The 17,521-nt window shown below is 40.6% G+C and overlaps 1 protein-coding gene and 1 long non-coding RNA gene across 2 annotated transcripts in view; one reads left to right on the forward strand and one right to left on the reverse strand.

Annotated features, from left to right (window-relative positions):
- The window catches only part of LOC122556807 (uncharacterized), a 108,153-nt gene extending 93,159 nt beyond the window's left edge, over positions 1 to 14,994 (forward strand). Inside the window, exons 2-4 of the long non-coding RNA XR_015759831.1 lie at positions 12,498 to 12,615; positions 14,120 to 14,164; positions 14,567 to 14,994. This is a non-coding gene — a long non-coding RNA (uncharacterized LOC122556807). The remainder of the gene's footprint in view (positions 1 to 12,497; positions 12,616 to 14,119; positions 14,165 to 14,566) is intronic.
- On the reverse strand, positions 7,519 to 15,946 carry syce3 (synaptonemal complex central element protein 3). The gene is made up of 2 exons (XM_087995491.1): positions 15,844 to 15,946; positions 7,519 to 7,688 (listed from the first exon to the last, which is right to left on the reverse strand). Exons 1-2 carry the CDS (start codon positions 15,944 to 15,946, stop codon positions 7,519 to 7,521), a joined length of 273 nt encoding a protein of 90 aa, XP_087851617.1.
- Positions 15,947 to 17,521: the final 1,575 nt, after the last annotated feature.

Raw genomic sequence — 17,521 nt, forward strand, 5'->3', positions numbered from 1 at the left:
TCACTACCAACCTGCTGCCTAACACATTATCACTGTGCTACCCTACCCACTTACCTCAATCACTTCAATAATTCGAGCATTGAAAAGCTACTATAAAGAACCAAAGCTTTTCATTCTGTTTGTGAATGAACATGCTCGAATATGGCAGTTCATTAAATACTTTTATTAGAAAGGAAAATATGAAGAGTGCAAGAATGGGATTGAACTAAATGACAAATGGAAAAAATATCAGTGCAGCTTGGAATCAAGCCTGGGTCCCTGGTGCTGTGAGGCAGCAGTGCTAACCACTGAGTCACCGTGCTGCCCCTTTTTTTGCATGTTTCCAGTTTAATAACATCCTTTCTATAGCAGGGAGACCAGAATTGTACTCCAAATGTGGCCTTATCAATGTCTTGTGCAATCATAACATGACATCTGAACTCCTGTGCTCAATGCTCTCACAGATGAAGGCAAGCATGCCAATCACCTTCACTATCCTGTCTATCTGTAATGCCACTTTTAAGGAACTATGTAGCTTCACCCCTAGATGTCATAATGCTCTCCAGGGTCTTACCATTAACTGTGTAAGTCCTGCCTTGGTTTGTCTTACCCAAAATGCACCTTGCATTTATCTAAACTCCAAGTGCCATTCCTCGGTCCACTCGCCCAGTTGATTGAGATCCAAATGAATAGGATTTGAGAAAATTCCAAGCTTTGCCTGCCTGCTTCAGGAAATACTAACTCCATTGGTGGGATTTTCTTTGTCTGAGCCTGGATGACAGCTGAAATTGATCCAGTCTGTCTCCAGAGGGTATCACTGCTGCGTGGGCAAACTGTTTAAAGTGATTACCTTAGTGTTATGGCACTATGCCCCAGCTGTAAAATAAAACACAGAAAAACTATTCAGGTCTCACCAATGAACCCTCCCCCTCACACACTCACTCTCTCTCCATACTTAATGTAGAGTATCTCATGCTGTCTGAGGACCCTGATTCCAAGGTATAACACTCCCATACCTATCCATCCACTGTACACTGTATTGACTCACTGAATCCTTTTGGGTGGAATCTTCCCAGCCTATGAATGACATGTGCAATATGATTAAGTTAGAAAATTGCGTGAAATGGCCAATGAGGAAATTCTCACTATTGAGAACAAACAGTCCCATTTTCCAACCAATGTTAAATGACAAGGTACGATTCTCACTGGTAAGTGGCAAGAGGCTTATTTGCATGCACTAACATCTCACTATTAGTTAACCTTGCCTCATTATTGTATAATTTCCAACTCTCCCTAACACTGGATAGGAACCAAGTGTTGTAAATTCCTGACTTTGAGCCTACTTGGATGTTCATAGTGGTTCTGCCTTGTTCGTTTGTCTTTCCTCCCTCAGTGAAGACCTCAAAGGTTCATAATACTTCTATCTTGACACAAAACCAGGCAACTTGTCCTGTTCATACGCAATTGGTCAAGGTATTGGACATGTTTTTATACATCACCAAGTTTCATTTTTTCTCACACTTGCAGCAATTCGTGCCAAAAACATTGTATGTACTTCAAACAAATGGCCATATTTAAAGGGAATAGCTCTCAGTCAAGAGAGAAACTTTTCAGTTAGAAGGTCCTGGCAGAATATGTTAACAACAGCCTCCAATAATATGCCATAGGATGGTTACAGTCAGAGGAACCGACAGTTTGGGGAGCAGGCCATGTTCAGCCGATAGACCCAGTGCAACCAATCTAGGGATTTGTGGAAAATCATTTGGGGAGCTGTACAGATATCAGACAAGGCCCTGATCACTCATTGTTCAGAGTTGCCTGGCGAAGTTAGTCAAGCGAATAACAGTCAGTCCGAGGGATGCACCCACCAACAGTCAGAAGGGAGGTTTTATCAAGCCAGTGTTACAGAAGGGAAGCTTTCAGATTTGGGGATTGAAGTCAGCATGCTGGGGTAGCATGGGTTGGGCTATTCAGTTATGAGGGGGAGGCATTACAGTAATGAAAAGGATAATGTGTGAGAGGGAGTTCATTGAAAAACAGTAACACCCTGGCTTCAACGGGGGACAATGGATTGCTATATCTGGCACGTTGACTTGATACGCCTGAAGATAGGGGATAAATTAGGAAGTTGAAGGTTTAGACAGACAATTTAGGCGAAAATGTGGGGATGTTCAACCAGAAGATGTGACTGATGGGAAGGACTACCAAGAAGCAACAGTATGTTTCAGGGTTCACTAAAGGTAAGAGGCTGAGCCTGAGACTCACTGCATGAGGAGCAACTGTTGTTTCCACCCATGGTGCTGTAATTTACAATTGTGATGTGGAACTGAAATTGACTGCTATGACATTAGGACTGTTTCCTTCTCAAAGAGAGGGGGCCTCACTTTTCAGCAAAGGGAGTCCCTTCAAAGGTCAACAGAATTACTCAGATACATATTCAGTGAAACTGAAAGACATCTGCAAGCATTACAATCTATATGTGAACGTTAGGCGTGAACTTAGTGTGTGTAGTCCAAACCTTGGTTCCAAGCTCTCTTAACCATATTATGCAGTATCAAGAATCAACACTGGCAATAGCTGTGATACATAAGAAGTGTACTACAGCCTGGAAAGATTCATCCTGGTTGTCAAAGTAACAAGTCCCTTCCAAGTTTCTATTCACTTCACTCCTTGAACCATAGAACCCTGCACAGCACTCAGGTTGCTAGGTTCTATACTTTCAATGCTGTCATTGTAGCTAGACAACAGATAATGAAAAGTAAACATACATATTAACAATGTAGCATTGTGCATGTCATCTCTGTGCCCTCAGAGGTCATCATCTTCCTACTCCTCCCATTATGTCTCAGTCCCCATAGCTTTGCTGAGTACCAATGGCTACAGTGATGGTGTGCAGGTTTGTGTGTATACTTTGCTGGACCTGGCTCTCCATGGCAGCTGCCAACCTGTCTATGGTCGCAGCCAGAAGCACACATGCAACAAGGGATACAAGGGAGCAAAATCTCAATGTCAATGCTATCATGTTGCAAACTTTTGTGTTAATTTGTTCAGTCTGCCAGACAAACATGCCCACTACTTCCTGTGTCTATGTGTGCATTTCATGAAGTCATGAACAGCAAACATGTTGGGATTCTCTCTTGCCTACAGCTGAGGAGATGTGTGGTTTCTAGCGGTCCTGAGTGACCTGGAATATTTCCTCAGTCAACTGGGAAATTGTGGCAGCAGTAAGCTCACTAGCAGGTGCTCTCAACTCCAACCTAAATAATGTCCCACCAAGGTGTCAATATCTGATCTGGTGAAGGGTGCAGGATGTAGCTTTGGACTGAATGCTATGAGGCATCCATGCTTATGGCTGTAGAAGACAAAATAGAGAACGTGTCCCCAATAAGGGGTAGATGTTCTGGCATGTTAAGAGTATATTCACAGTGGTGATAATTGGAGAGTAGCGCAAAAGTGGAAAATACTTCTTGCTTGTTTATGGAACTTTGATATTTTAGTATTCTCACAGGACGAGTCCCAGTCCTGGTTGGTGAAGGTTGAGATCTTCTCTTCATATGAGGGTGAGGAAACAAATGTCAGGTGTCCCACCATCCATAGTAACACTTTGAAGCTTGTTGTGTCAATTTTCTCTTCAAATGAAAGGGTGAAAAAAAGTGAGATAAAAGTGGCTAGCTCAACTGTTTGTGCTGGTGGAAGTAGAGGAAAGGCGATGAGGTGTCCCGTGAGAAGGCAGTACAAAGGTCATGCAGGATTAGTAATGTGTGGGTTTGAGATGAATAAGTAAATAAGGGAAGATATTGAACAGTAGTGAAAGTGGTAACCTTGGTGGAAGATAAAGTGAGTGTGAGTTTGCACAGAGAAGTTAGTGGCACTTACCCTGGTAAAGAAGGCATTAGACAATAGACAATAGGTGCAGAAGTCGGCCATTCTGCCCTTCGAGCCTGCACCACCATTCATTATGATCATGGCTGATCATCCTCAATCAGTATCCTGTTCCTGCCTTATCTCCCTAACCCTTGATTCCACTATCCTTGAGAGCTCTATCCAATTCTTTCTTAAACAAATCCAGAGACTGGGCCTCACTGCCTTCTGGGGCAGAGCATTCCACACACCCACCACTCTCTGGGTGAAGAAGTTTCTCCTCATCTCTGTCCTAAATGGCCTATCCCTTATTTTTAAGCTGTGTCCTCTGGTTTGGGACTCACCCATCAGCGGAAACATGTTTCCTGCCTCCAGAGTGTCCAATCCTTTAATAATCTTATACGTCTCAATCAGATCCCCTCTCAGTCTTCTAAACCCAAGGGTATGCAAGCCCAGTCGCTCCAATCTTTCAACATAACATAGTCCCGCCATTCCAGGAATTGATCTCGTGAACATTGGTAGCATGAGAAGAATTTTCTGAACTTGCTTTTCAAAAAGTTCCCTCATGCACACTGAAATGCCAGGAACCAGAACTCTTTTAAAAACCTGGCTTGACTCTATTAAAATTATGGAGGAGTGAGACTTGTTTCCTCCACAGCACAGCTAGCCTGGTCAGGAGTGCTAGGTACAGACTTGCAATCCAAACTAGGTTGCAACTATAAATAGCGTTGGTGAAAATAAGCTCTGGTGTCGGGTAAGGATTCTTGAATTAGGCTGCCTCTTTAAAGGGTTTCCAAGTCAAATGAATTTGGTGAAATTCTGCACAATCTTTCTATTTTTTCCTTACAATACAAACATTTCCCTGTGTTTCTATTCTTCCAGAGCAAGATGACAAATAAGCACTGACACAACATGACGGTGACATTATTCCTGGCTGAAGAGCTAAAGTTCTTTCTATTTGGCATTAAAGCTGAGACTGAGAGTGAGTTGACTTCTCTCACTCATTACTGCATGCAGATTTTCAGTAACATTGCCAGCTAATTTAAATGTAATCAATTTCACATGTGATTCAAACCACTTATTATCTAGCCATCTCGACTGATTTATCTAGATATGGACAATCATAGCAGGCCATGGTGCCAACCTTCCAAATACTTGACATATGACAGGCAATGTCATTCAGTTCAAGTCCATTTCAGATATATTCAACCCAAGGAATTGTGTAGTAATAATGATGAACATGCACTCGGTAATTCACAAATAACAGCAATGTATGTTTGATGAAATAGATTAGGTCCAGGAACCTATTGTCTTAAGGGACAAATCATAGCCTCATTCATGAGGGAGTCAAGAGATCCAAACCTCGCAGAGACTACCATAAAAAGATCTTTTCTGAGTGCAGTTGGATTATAAAGTCAGTGGAGACTAGCCATATGCATGGAATAGCAGCAGAGTATAGTGAAGGAGGGCTAAACACATTCGTTGTACCCTAGACAATGCGGCAAGTCCAAGTAACTCTGCTGTAGAGACTCCATAAACGTAACCGTACTATTGCACGACATGGTTTCTGTTCCAGATGCTGGCAGGTTAGATTGACAGGGTCTTCATAGTTCACATAGTTGTCAGCAAATGTGTTATTCCATATCCAGAATCTCCTACAATTTCTTTCCACTGTGTACACAACAGAAAACAGACAGAATCATGTTGAAATATTTAAGATAATACTAAGTTGCAACTACTGCATCATGTAACTCAAGCAAATAGATTGACTTCAGTCCCACAAGGTTCCAGCTGACAGTCAGAACAGCCTCTCAGAAACTGAGAGAAACAGAATAGTAGTTAATTATATCCCAGAGTACATAAATTGCAGTTAGCACATAAACATAGAACATTACAGCTCATACAGGCCCTTCGGCCCTCAAAGTTGTGCCAACCTGTGAAACCAATCTGAAGCCCATCCAACCTACAGTATTTCATTCTCGTCCATATGCCTATCCAATGACCATTTAAATGCCATTAAAGTTAGCGAGTCTATTACTATTGCAGGCAGGTCATTCCATGCCCCGATTATTCTCTGAGTAAACAAACTACCTCTGACATCTGTCCTTTATCTATCACCCCTAAATTTAAAGCTATGTCCCCTTGTGCTAGCCATCACCATCCGAGGAAAGGCTCTCACAGTCCAACCTAAAAAAACACCTCTGATTACCTTATATATCTCAATTAAGTCACCGCTCAACTTTCTTCTCTCTAACGAAACCTGCCTCAAGTCCCTCAGCCTTTCCTCGCAAGACCTTCCTTCCATAACAGGCAACATCCTAGTAAGTCTCCTCTGAACCCTTTCTAAAGCTTCCACATTCTTCCTATAATGTGGTGACCAGAACTGTACACAATAGTCCAAGTGTGCAGCATGACCTCAAGGTTCCGAACCTCAATCCCTCTACCAATAAAAGCTAACACACCATATACCTTCTTAACAACTCTATCAATCCGGGTGGCAACTTTCAAGGATCTATGTACCTGGACACCGAGATCTCTCTGCTCATCTACACTACCAAGAATCTTACCTTTAGTCCAGTACTCTACATTCCTGTTACTCCTTCCAAAGTTAATTTCCTCACACTTTTCCGTATTAAACTCCATTTGCCATCTCTCAGTCCAGTTCTGTAGCTTATCTATGTTCCTCTGTAATCTACAACATCCTTCGGCATTATTCAAAACTCTAACGACCTTAGTGTCTCCCACAAGTTTACTAACCCATTCTTCTATGCCCTCATCCAGGTCATTTATAAAAATGACAAACAGCAGTGGACCCAAAATAGATCCTTGCATGACACCACTAGTAACTGAACTCCAGGATAAATATTTCCCATCAACCACAACCCTCTGTCTTCTTGCAGAGGGCCAATTTCTGATCCAAACTGCTAAATCAGTCTCAGTCCCTTGCATTTTGTGCAATAGCTTAGCATGGGGAACCTTACCAAATGCCTTACTAAGATCCAGATACACCACATCAACCACTTTTCCTTCATCCACCTGTTTGGTCATCTTAAAGAAAGTTCTGCTCAGGAAAAATATAATGATGACAACAGAAAGAATTACAGTATTGCAAGTATTTTCTTATCAACCTGTTCAGGAATGTTATGGCAAACCTTAGGACAGGTAGAAGCTGAACCCAGGTCTCCTGGCTCAGAGGTAAGGCACTAACGCTGCACTACAATAATATTGTACACCTAGTTTGCATCTCATAAAAGCCTATGTTTCTTCATAAATTCCTAGACCTGTTAAAAGGATGCAAAATTAGCATTGCTGATTTCCTTCTGTACATTAAACTACCAATTTTCACTAAAGCAGTGAAAAGTTATCCTTCTGATGATAATGATATTAAAGTTCCAATGATTATTTGAATTTATACTGTTTAAATACACTTCCCAACTCCCTAAAATTGTCTGCTCAAAACAACAGAGTCCAATCAATAATTATGAAGCTTTTAATATCAATAAAATAAATCAGAAGTGTCAGTACAATACACAAATTGATGTATGCCATGCATATATCAAAGTTGGCAGCTCCACCAAGTTGAATAGTGCTGGATCCACTGAATAAGTAACAACATTAGTGAGTCAAAAATGGCAGAATACAGAATGCAAAATTTAAATGATTATGCTTTTTTTTGTGTCAAACAGTTTCTGACTCATTTTTTTTAGGTTCAGTTAGCATTTCCATGTAGTCCTTTGCCACTGACTCTTTGCAGTTCAGATATGCTTCATTCAATCGCATCATTGATTCCACAACGGAAGGGTCTGTACGTAGGATAACTATGTCATAGGTCATACAAGTTGCTTGCACTAGAAAATGTTAACAAATAATTTAATTAGCAAAAGATGGAAAAAGAATTCTTGCCTAATCTAGCAGTTTTCTTAACATCTGCAAAATAAATATAATTACTGCCGCACGATTCAGTTATGTTTTCAATCCTCATTTTCGTGAATATAATTAAAAAGTCTCAAGTCACACCTTTTTTACTGAGCATTTTAGTGGTGCAGATCTGAATAGCTTTTCTTACATCTTTAATTATTTGCTGTGTCTTCAGATTCTTATGCACACCAATATCCACACAAGAAGCACATTTTCAAGAATGCACAAACCAAGTCTAGAAAATGTACAAATCTTAGAAGTGATTAGGTATGCAATTTGGCTAAGTACCAGACTCAGTGCAAAAAACTCTTGGCTTTGGATACTCATAGGATTCGTCAGCTTATTTGTTTTGTGACAAAACCACGGCAACAAGTTCCACCATGTGGTCCAAAAGGTCCAGAGTTAATGTTAAAGACAGAAAGTAAGTTGCTGCTGTTTTGATGCTATTGTGAACAGTAGTGCCGGTATTAAAGCTATTTTTGTCCCATCCACAAAAAGGGACAAAATTTGAATCCAGTGGGATGGCCACCCTCCATCATTTTTACTTAGATTGGTTTCAGAGGAAGACAAAAGGCAGTACGGTCCACATCTGTAATCCCTCTTTCCACCTTCAACCAGTCATGCTCTGCTGCTTCATGAATTTAACTGTTAGGACATTGTGAAAGATTTCTGAGGCCATCAACTTTTAGGCTGTTTCTGACCTTTATGCAGCATATGGACTCAGCTCCTTAATGGATGAATACCAACATTTACTTGATGATTGGGTCACAACCAAATCTAGAAACACAGACAAGTTCAACAAAGTACAAACCAAGTGTGTGAAAATGATTCATTGAAAGACTTATGCAGGTGTTGAAAGCAAGATTAAAATTAATGGATGTACATTTTTTTCCACCAATTGGTTCTGAATGTGCTATGCTCTAGCCTTTTCTTTTCATCAATGTTTCAGTCACTTCTACAGAAAAAAGACTGAAAACAGTGATGAAATAGAGTTAATTAGAGAAAGTGAACATCATGCAGGTTGAAGAAAGGGGACATCAGGAGAGACCAGTGCAACATCCTGTAAGCATAGAAGAACACTTTAAATTAGTGCTCAGGGCACAAATGCTTTGTTTTGTTGAAAGACAATGAGAGAACAGAATAGGAGTTTCGGGAACAGTATAGCAGGAAGGAAAATGACAAGTTTAAAAATGTACTGCTTAAAAACAGTAGACAAATAGATGATTAGCAGGGGGATGGGAACCTAAATTGTACTTCCACTATTCAAGAGGTTGGGAGTAGTGAGGTCAGAAATAAGCTTTCAAGGTCACAAGAGAGCACTGGAATGCAAGAAGTTGTTTGAAGTGTGTCTACTTCAATGTCAGGAGCATCCGGAGTAAGATGGGTGAACTTGCAACATGGGTTGGTACCTGGGATTTCGATGTTGTGGCCATTTCGGAGACGTGGGTAGAGCAGGGACAGGAATGGTTATTGCAGATTCCGGGATTCAGATGTTTCAGTAAGAACAGAGAAGCTGGTAAAAGGCGGGGAGGTGTGGCATTGTTAATCAAGGACAGTATTACGGTGGTAGAAAGGACGTTTGAGTACTCATCTACTGAGGTAGTAGGGGCTGAGGTTAGAAACAGGTAAGGAGAGGTCACCTTGTTGCAGGTTTTCTACAGGCCTTCGAATAGTCCCATAGATGTAGAGGAAAGGGAAGCAAAGATGATTCTTGATAGGGGCGAGAGTGACAGGGTAGTTTTATGGGGGACTTTAACTTTCCAAATACTGACTGGGAATACTGTAGTTCAAGTGCTTTAGATGAGTCAGTTTTTGTCCAATGTGTGCAGGAGGGTTTCCTGACACAGTATACAGATGTGTCAACAAGAGGGGTGGCCACATTGGATTCGGTACTGGGTAATGAACCCGGCCAGGTGTTAGATTTGGAGGTAGGTGAGCACTTTGGTGATAGTGACCACAATTCAGTTATGTTTACCTTAGCGATGGAAAGAGATAGATATATAGCAGAGGGCAAGCATTATAGCTGGGGGAAAGGCTATTATGATGCGATTAGGCAAGACATAGAATGCATAGGATGGGCAAGGAAACTGCAGGGGATGGGCACAATTGAAATGTGGAACTTATTCAAGGAACAGCCAGTGCTTGATAAGTATGTACCTGTCAGACAGAGAGGAAGTTGTCAAGCAAGGAAACCATGGTTTACTAAAGAAGTTGAAGCTCTTGTCCAGAGGGAGAAGGAGGCTAATGTTTGGATGAGTTGTGAAGGCTCAGTTAGGGTACTTGGGAGTTATAATTTAGCCAAGAAAGACCTAAAAAGACAGCTAAGAAGAGCCAGGTGAGGACGTGAGAAGTCATTGGTGGATAGGATCAAGGAATATCCTAAGGCTTTCTATAGGTATATCAAGAATAGAAGAATGACTAGAATAAGATTAGAACCAATCAAGGATAGTAGTGGGAAGTTGTGTATGGAGTCTGAGGAGATAGGGGAAGCGTTAGATGAATATTTTTCATCTGTATTCACACAGGAAAAAGACAATGTTGTCGAGAAGAATACTGAGATACAGGCTACCAGACTAGATGGGATTGAGGTTCACAAGGAAAAGGTATTGGCAATTCTGGAAAGTGTGAAAACAGATTAGTCCTGTGGGCCAGATTGGATTTATCCTAGGATTCTCAGGGAAGCCAGGGAGGAGATTACAGAGCCTTTGGCTTTAATCATTATGTTGTCATTGTCTATAGGATTAGTGTTAGAAGACTAGAGGTTAGCAAATGTTGTTCCATGTTCAAAAAGGGGAGGAGAGTCAATTCTGGTAAATATAGACCAGTGAGCCTTGCTTTGGTTGTGAGTAAGATGTTGGAAATGGTTATAAGAGATAGGATTTATAATCGTCTAGAAAGAAATAAGTTGATTAGGGATAGTCAACCTTTGTGAAGGTAACCAAACAGGTGGTTCAGGGTAAAGCGGTTGATGTGGTGCATATGCATTTTAATAAGGCGTTTGTTAAGGTTTCCCATGGTAGGCTATTGCACAAAATACGGAGGCATGGGATTGAGGGTGATTTAATGGTTTGGATCAGAAATTGGCTAGCTTAAAAAAGACAGAGGATGAAATATTCCAGATGGGAAATATTCATACTGGAGATCAGTTACTAGTGGTGTACCACAAGGATCGGTTTTGGGTCCACTGCTGTTTGACATTTTTATTAATGGCCTGGATGAGGGCATAGGTGGATGGGTAAGTAAATTTGCAGATCACACTAAGGTTGTTAGAGTTGTAGACAGTGCCAGAGGATGTTGTAGGTTACAGAGGGACATAGGGAAGTTGCAGAGCTGGGCTGAGAGTTGGCAAATGGAGTTTAATGCAGAAAAATGTGAGGTGATTCACTTTGGAAGGAGTAACAGGAATGCAGAATACTGGGCTTATGGTAAGGTTCTTGGTAGTGTAGATGAACAGAGAGATCTCGGTGTCCATGTAATTAGATCTCTGAAAGTTGTCACCCAGGTTGATAGGGTTGTTAAGAAGGCATACGGTAGACCGATTGAGTTTCGGAGCCATGAGGTCATGCTGCAGCTGTACAAAACTCTGGTGTGGCCGCAGATGGGGTATTGTGTACAGTTCTGGTCACCGCATTATAGGAAGGATGTGGAAGCTTTGGAAAGGGTTCAGAGGAGATTTACTAGGATGTTGCGTAGTATGGAGAGAAGGTCTTACAAGAAAAGGCTGAGGGACTTGAGGCTGTTTTTGTTAGAGAGAAGGTTGAGAGGTGACTTAATTGAGAAGTAGAAGATAATGAGAGGGTTAGATAGGGTGGACAGTGACAGCCTTTTTCCTTGAATGGTGAAGGCTAGCACGAGGGGACATAGCTTTAAATTGAGGGGTGATAGGTATAGGACAGATGTCAGAATTAGTTTCTTTACTCAGACAGAAGTAGAGGCGAGGAACGGCCTGCCTGCAATAGTAGTAGAATCACTAAATTTAAAGGCATTTAAATAGTCATTGGATAGACATATGAATGAAAGTGGAATAGTGTAGGTTAGATGAGCTTCAGATTGGTTTCACAGGTCAGCACAACATCGAGGGCCGAAGGGTCTGTACTGTGCTGTAATGTTCTATGTTCTATAAGTGATGGAACAAACTTTTCCATAAAGTTATAGATGTGACACAGAAAATTTTCCAAAGGCTATTTGACTAAATGTAGCAATGCCCTGGCATGTGACAGTCACCACGTATCTAATAGATGTCTCCTCTTGTTACTTTGATGCACACAATTTTAATTATTTTTAATCATTCATGAGATATGAGCATTGCTGGCTATCATTCGTTGCCCATACTTAAGTATCCTTGAAGGAGTTGCATTCTTGAAATGTTGCATTCCAATCATGGTGTAGTGCAGCCACAATGCTGATAGGAAGCAAGTACAAGGATTTAATCCAGTGATGATGAAGGAACATAGAACAAACAGGACAGCACAGTATTATGAAGGTGAAGGTATGTACTGTACCTTTAAGAGAGAGTGAATACTGTTCTGAACTGAGAGATTACAAGCACCTGTGTCTCTGACTAGATGACAGTTCCAGAATGTACTGGAAAATTGAAAATATGTAACATTTGGCTATGAAATGGATACCTGAGTTTTGATTGCTGTTTTGACAATAATTTGAATTTAACCAATCATTTAAAATTATGCCCCAGGGATACTAAAACCCAATCAAGTTTGAATTTATTGTTTTGCCAACAGTGAACCAAGAAGATGGTCTGATGTTAGGGATATAAAAATGCAAACCTTTTGAAAATTCAGAGAGAGCAATGGCCATCAAGACCGATCCAAGAAATTAGGAAACAATCTTCTATCAAAGGTACCTTTACATATGAAACATACTTGCAGTAAAAATGAAGATGACGACCCAGAGAATTCAGTAGCAAAATGTAATTGTAAAAAGTGTATTATTGAAACAGCATATTGTTATGGAGTTGGAGGCAGGTAATAAGCAGTTAGGAGAAAAGGGAGCTTCAAGTTGTGAATATTTGTTGTTTAATGTTTCACTTTTAGAGTTAAAAAATATGCTGATGTTATTTTCTTTAAATAGTGAAATTTCGGAGTTCTCTGTCACTCATATTTTACTAGATTACAAGGCAAGGTGAGATTTTCTGGGTGTTTGGTTGAATTAACAGAGGGGTTCACCATGGCATAACAACAAGAACAGGCCTATTAGCCCATGCTTGCACCAAGAATGATGCTATTCAATACTAATCTCATCCGTCTGCACGTGATGCGCATCCCTCTAATCACCCCGCCTATTTATGTATCAATCTAAATGCCTTTCAAACATTGTTACTGTATCTACTTATATCACCTTCCCTGACAGCATGTTCCAGACACATACCACTTTCTGTTTAAAAAAAACTTGCCTCACATATCTCCTTTAAACTTCTCCCTCTCACCTTAAACTTATGTCCCTCGTATTTGACATTTCCAACCTGGAAAAAAGGCTCCAACTATCTTCCCTATCCATGCCTCTCATCATTTTATATACTTCTATCTGGTCACCCACAATCTCTGAAGCTCCAGTGAAAGCAATTCAACTTTGTTCAAACTCTCCTTATAGATAATACACTCTAATCCAATTAACATCTCAGTTAACCTCTTCAAATCCCTCCTATAATGTGGCAAGTTTTGTACGGCTGCAACATGACTTGCCAACTTTTATATTCAGTGTCCTGATTGACGATGGCAAGCAAGCCTTCTTTACCACCTTATTCACTTGTGTTGCCACTTTGAAGAAACAATGGACAAGATCCCTTTGTTTGCTGCATACTTGTCTCTTGCATATGACTCCCAAAACATAACATCTCACATTTGTCAAGATTAAACTCCATCAGCCATTACCCTTCCAACTTTCTAATTGATATGTATCTTGCTGTATCCTTTGACAACTTTCCACACTACCCACAACTTCATCATTTTCATGACATCTGCAAACTTACTCATCAGACAACTTATGTTTTCATCCAAATATATAAAATATAAAACAAGTAACAGAGGTCCCAGCACTGCTTGGGTTGTGGAACACTGCTGGTCACAGACCTCCAGTCAGAAAAAAAACCCTCCAAAAGTACTCTTTTCTGCTGTGATCAAGCCACTCTTGTATTCAACTTAGCAACTCACTGTGTTTCTCATGTAATTTAATCTTCTGGACCAGCATACCATTAAGGACCTTGTCAAATGCTTTTCTAAAGTCCATGTATACAACACTTCACTGCCCTATCCTGATCATTTAGGATAATATTATTTCAACTCAGGATAGTGTGTGGCTTAGTGGGAACATGCAGGTGCTTACATGTATGTTCCTTGTCCTTCAGGGTGGGAGACGTCATGGCTTTAGGAGTTGGTGCCAAACAACACAGGTGAGTTCATGCAGTGCATCAAATTGAACTAAAAATACTAAGTTTGGTTATATTGCTGTAATTCTTGAGTTCCATCACAAGATGGTGGTATTGCTAAACTCAATAACAGAATCACATTTTACAGTTCAAACTAGAATGTGAGTGTTGCACTTCAGGATTTGGAGATGCCGGTGTTGGACTGGGATGTACAAAGTTAAAAATCACACAACACCAGGTTATAGTCCAACAGGTTTAATTGGAAGCAAACTAGCTTTTCGGAGCAATGCTCTGAAAGCTAGTATGCTTCCAATTAAACCTGTTGAACTATAACCTGGTGTGTGATTTTTAACGTTGCACTTCAGAGTGGAGTTCTGAAGAAGTAATAACAGATTTGGGACATTAACTTTGTTTCTCTCTTTACAGATGCTGCCAGACCGGCTAAGTTACCTTCTGGAGAGAGCTCGGTTATGGAAGCAGCGGTGGCAACAAGTGTGGCAGTGGCTAGGACACATGGCAGTTGGCGACAAAGTGACTGGCAAGCTTGGATGGAGCTTAGCCCAGTGCTGGTGAAAGCATGCCTGGTACTGAGGTGAGCGAGTCGGCATGGGGAAAGCCTAGAGTAGAGGGACTGCAGGCCCATCGCTTCGGAAAGGACTAATGTTTAACTTGCAACTTTACAGTTATTCTTAGTATAAGGTAAAAAATTAAGAAATAGTGATGAACTTCATTCTTTATTTTCTATTTTTGCACAGAAAATTTTGTACTTACACATACCTTTGTACTTAAAAGTGTCGGGAATGGCAACATTGTACACTTTTCACTGTACTCCTGCAGTTAAGTGCATATCACAATAAAACCTAAATCTAAAGTTTCTCCAGCATTCTCTGTGCATGTTTCAGATTTCCAGCATGTGCAACATTTTGTCATTAACTGAGTGTTGCTTTGCAGAAATAAAGAACTTCCGTTTATAACGTAGTCACACATTCTCAAAAAAACCTTCACAGTTAATTAGTTATTTTTGAAGCCATTTCACTGTTAAGTGGGCAACTTTGGCAGTTAATTTGATAAAGCAAGATCCAACAAGATGACAATCAAATAGTCTGGTTAAGGTGCTTGGTTTGCTCAATATACCAGATCCCAATTGTGCAGCAGGTGTGTTGTCCCACTTCATTCCCAATATAGGAATTAGTCCAATGCTTTGGGATCTTGCATCCTCTCTTTTAGTGTTATTAACCAGAGGATCACTTCCTCAGGGATGTCACAACTTCAATTATATAGAATACACAGAATCCCGAAAGTGTGGAAGTAGGTCCTTAAACACATCAAGTCTATACCAACCCTCTGAAGAGCATCCCACCCACACCCACCCCTCTACCCTATCCCTGTAACCCAGCATTTCCCATGGTTAACTCACTCAGCCTGCATGTCCCTGGACACTTTGGGCAACTTAGCATGGCCAACCTACCTAACCTGCACATCTTTGGACTGTGGAAGAAAACTGGAGCACCCAGCGGAAACCTACGCAGACATAGAGAGAATGTGCAAACTCCACACAGACAGTTGTGATCCACAGTTCCCCGAATCTCTCAAATCAGTGTTCCAAAATTCTTTCTCTCACATGCTGGAATCTGATTAAAATATGGATACTATATTTCTCACAAAACATACTAATATCCAATAACAGCAGTATCAAACTGCACCTGACAACATCTCCAACTCATTTAACATTTCTTCTAATTCAACCCGTGTATCTTCAAGTAATTTTATGATGTCTTCATGAGTACATGGTATGCCTTCTGCCATCTACAAAAAAATTGAGATCACAATAATTCTCAGAAATAATTTAACAATATTTTAGAATACACTTAAGAACTTAACAGTATTAGTGACTGACATTTGTGAATCGTTCTTCTGACATTGTAACAAGTCTGATTGGCACTTTCTCAGTTCTTAAGAATTTTAGTACACAACAATTTTGTGTCTAGGTGGAAATGACCTCAAAAATAATCACAGGCCTCTGGAATTTTTCTTTCTTTTATAACACTCCACAGCAAACATTTCTGGGGCTGCAAATATAGTGGTGGTTAGGACTCGGAGTTCTGTGGGGGGTTGGGGGGGGGAGTTGCAGGGAAGGATTGTGGTACATAAAATTCCAATGACTGTCAGATGCCTGCTGTTTGTATTATCAAATATAAAGGTTTACAAACACCCAAGGTACTAGATGATCCTCAATGTAATTATCTAGCACAGAACAAATGAGCAAACCATATGCAAAGCTTATTAAAAAGCAAAACAAACTTATGTGAACAGATCTTTTTAGAACATAAATGCAACATCCAAGAAACAGTCCAACTTCTCACTTCTAATTTGAAATGTGCACTAAAGGAAAACTTCAATTAAAAATCCCATGTTTAGTTCCCTCTCTCAGAGTTTCATTCCTAATCTGGAAAACCTTTCCGGTAATCTTTTCAAAATGCCGAAGTTAAATTAAGTGCAGTCCTTATTTTTAACATTATACTTGCCTAGCTGACAATTAATTCTTTGTGGTTTTTCAGAGTCAACGCTTTATTTTTCCAACATGCTTCATCCAACACCACATATTAATGGATCGGCTTTATTTCTATTAAGATTTACACCAAAAATTGAGTTCTGCAAACATTCACGTGTAAAAAAATTTCCATTTACTGTGTTGACCGTGACAGATTATTTGCATTCCTCAGTTCTCTCCGGCATTCTCTCTCCCCTTTCAATACACTACATTCAGTCAGCCAGGAAAATCATTCTAGCAATATATTCTGAGTCTATAGCTACCTTTATAGGCCTTTTCAGTAGCCTTGGTTTCTCACAGAACAGCCAGCGAGTTTTAAGCTTGCATCAGGTAGCAGCTTGACAGTGATTTCACTATTCCTGCCCCACTGAACTTATCTCCGCATACCTTGACACCGTCCTTTCCCCCTTGGTCTAGGATTTCCCCACATACATTCGGGACACCACCCACGCACTCGACCTCCTGCATGACTTTTGGTTCCCCGGCCCCCAATGCCTCATCTTCATCACGGATACTCAGTCCGCCATGATGAAGGCTTCCAAGCCCTCCGTTTCTACATCTCCTGCCGACTCAACCAGTACCCTTCCACTGACACACTCATTCAAGTAGCTGAACTGTTCCTCACCATCAATAATTTCTACATCGAATCCTCCCACTTCAGATCAAAGGGCACCCACATGGGCCCCAGCTATGAATGCATTATCATCGGGTATGTGCAACAGTCCATCTTCCAGTTACACTGGCACCATTCCCCACCTTTTATCTTGGCTACATCAATGACTGTATCAGCGCCCTCATGCTCCAACGAGGAGGGTGAACAGTTCATCAAT

This window comes from Chiloscyllium plagiosum, unplaced genomic scaffold (assembly GCF_037043375.1).
Source record: "Chiloscyllium plagiosum isolate Xiang-an unplaced genomic scaffold, Cpla_swu_hap1 HiC_scaffold_16, whole genome shotgun sequence".
NCBI lineage: Eukaryota > Metazoa > Chordata > Chondrichthyes > Orectolobiformes > Hemiscylliidae > Chiloscyllium > Chiloscyllium plagiosum.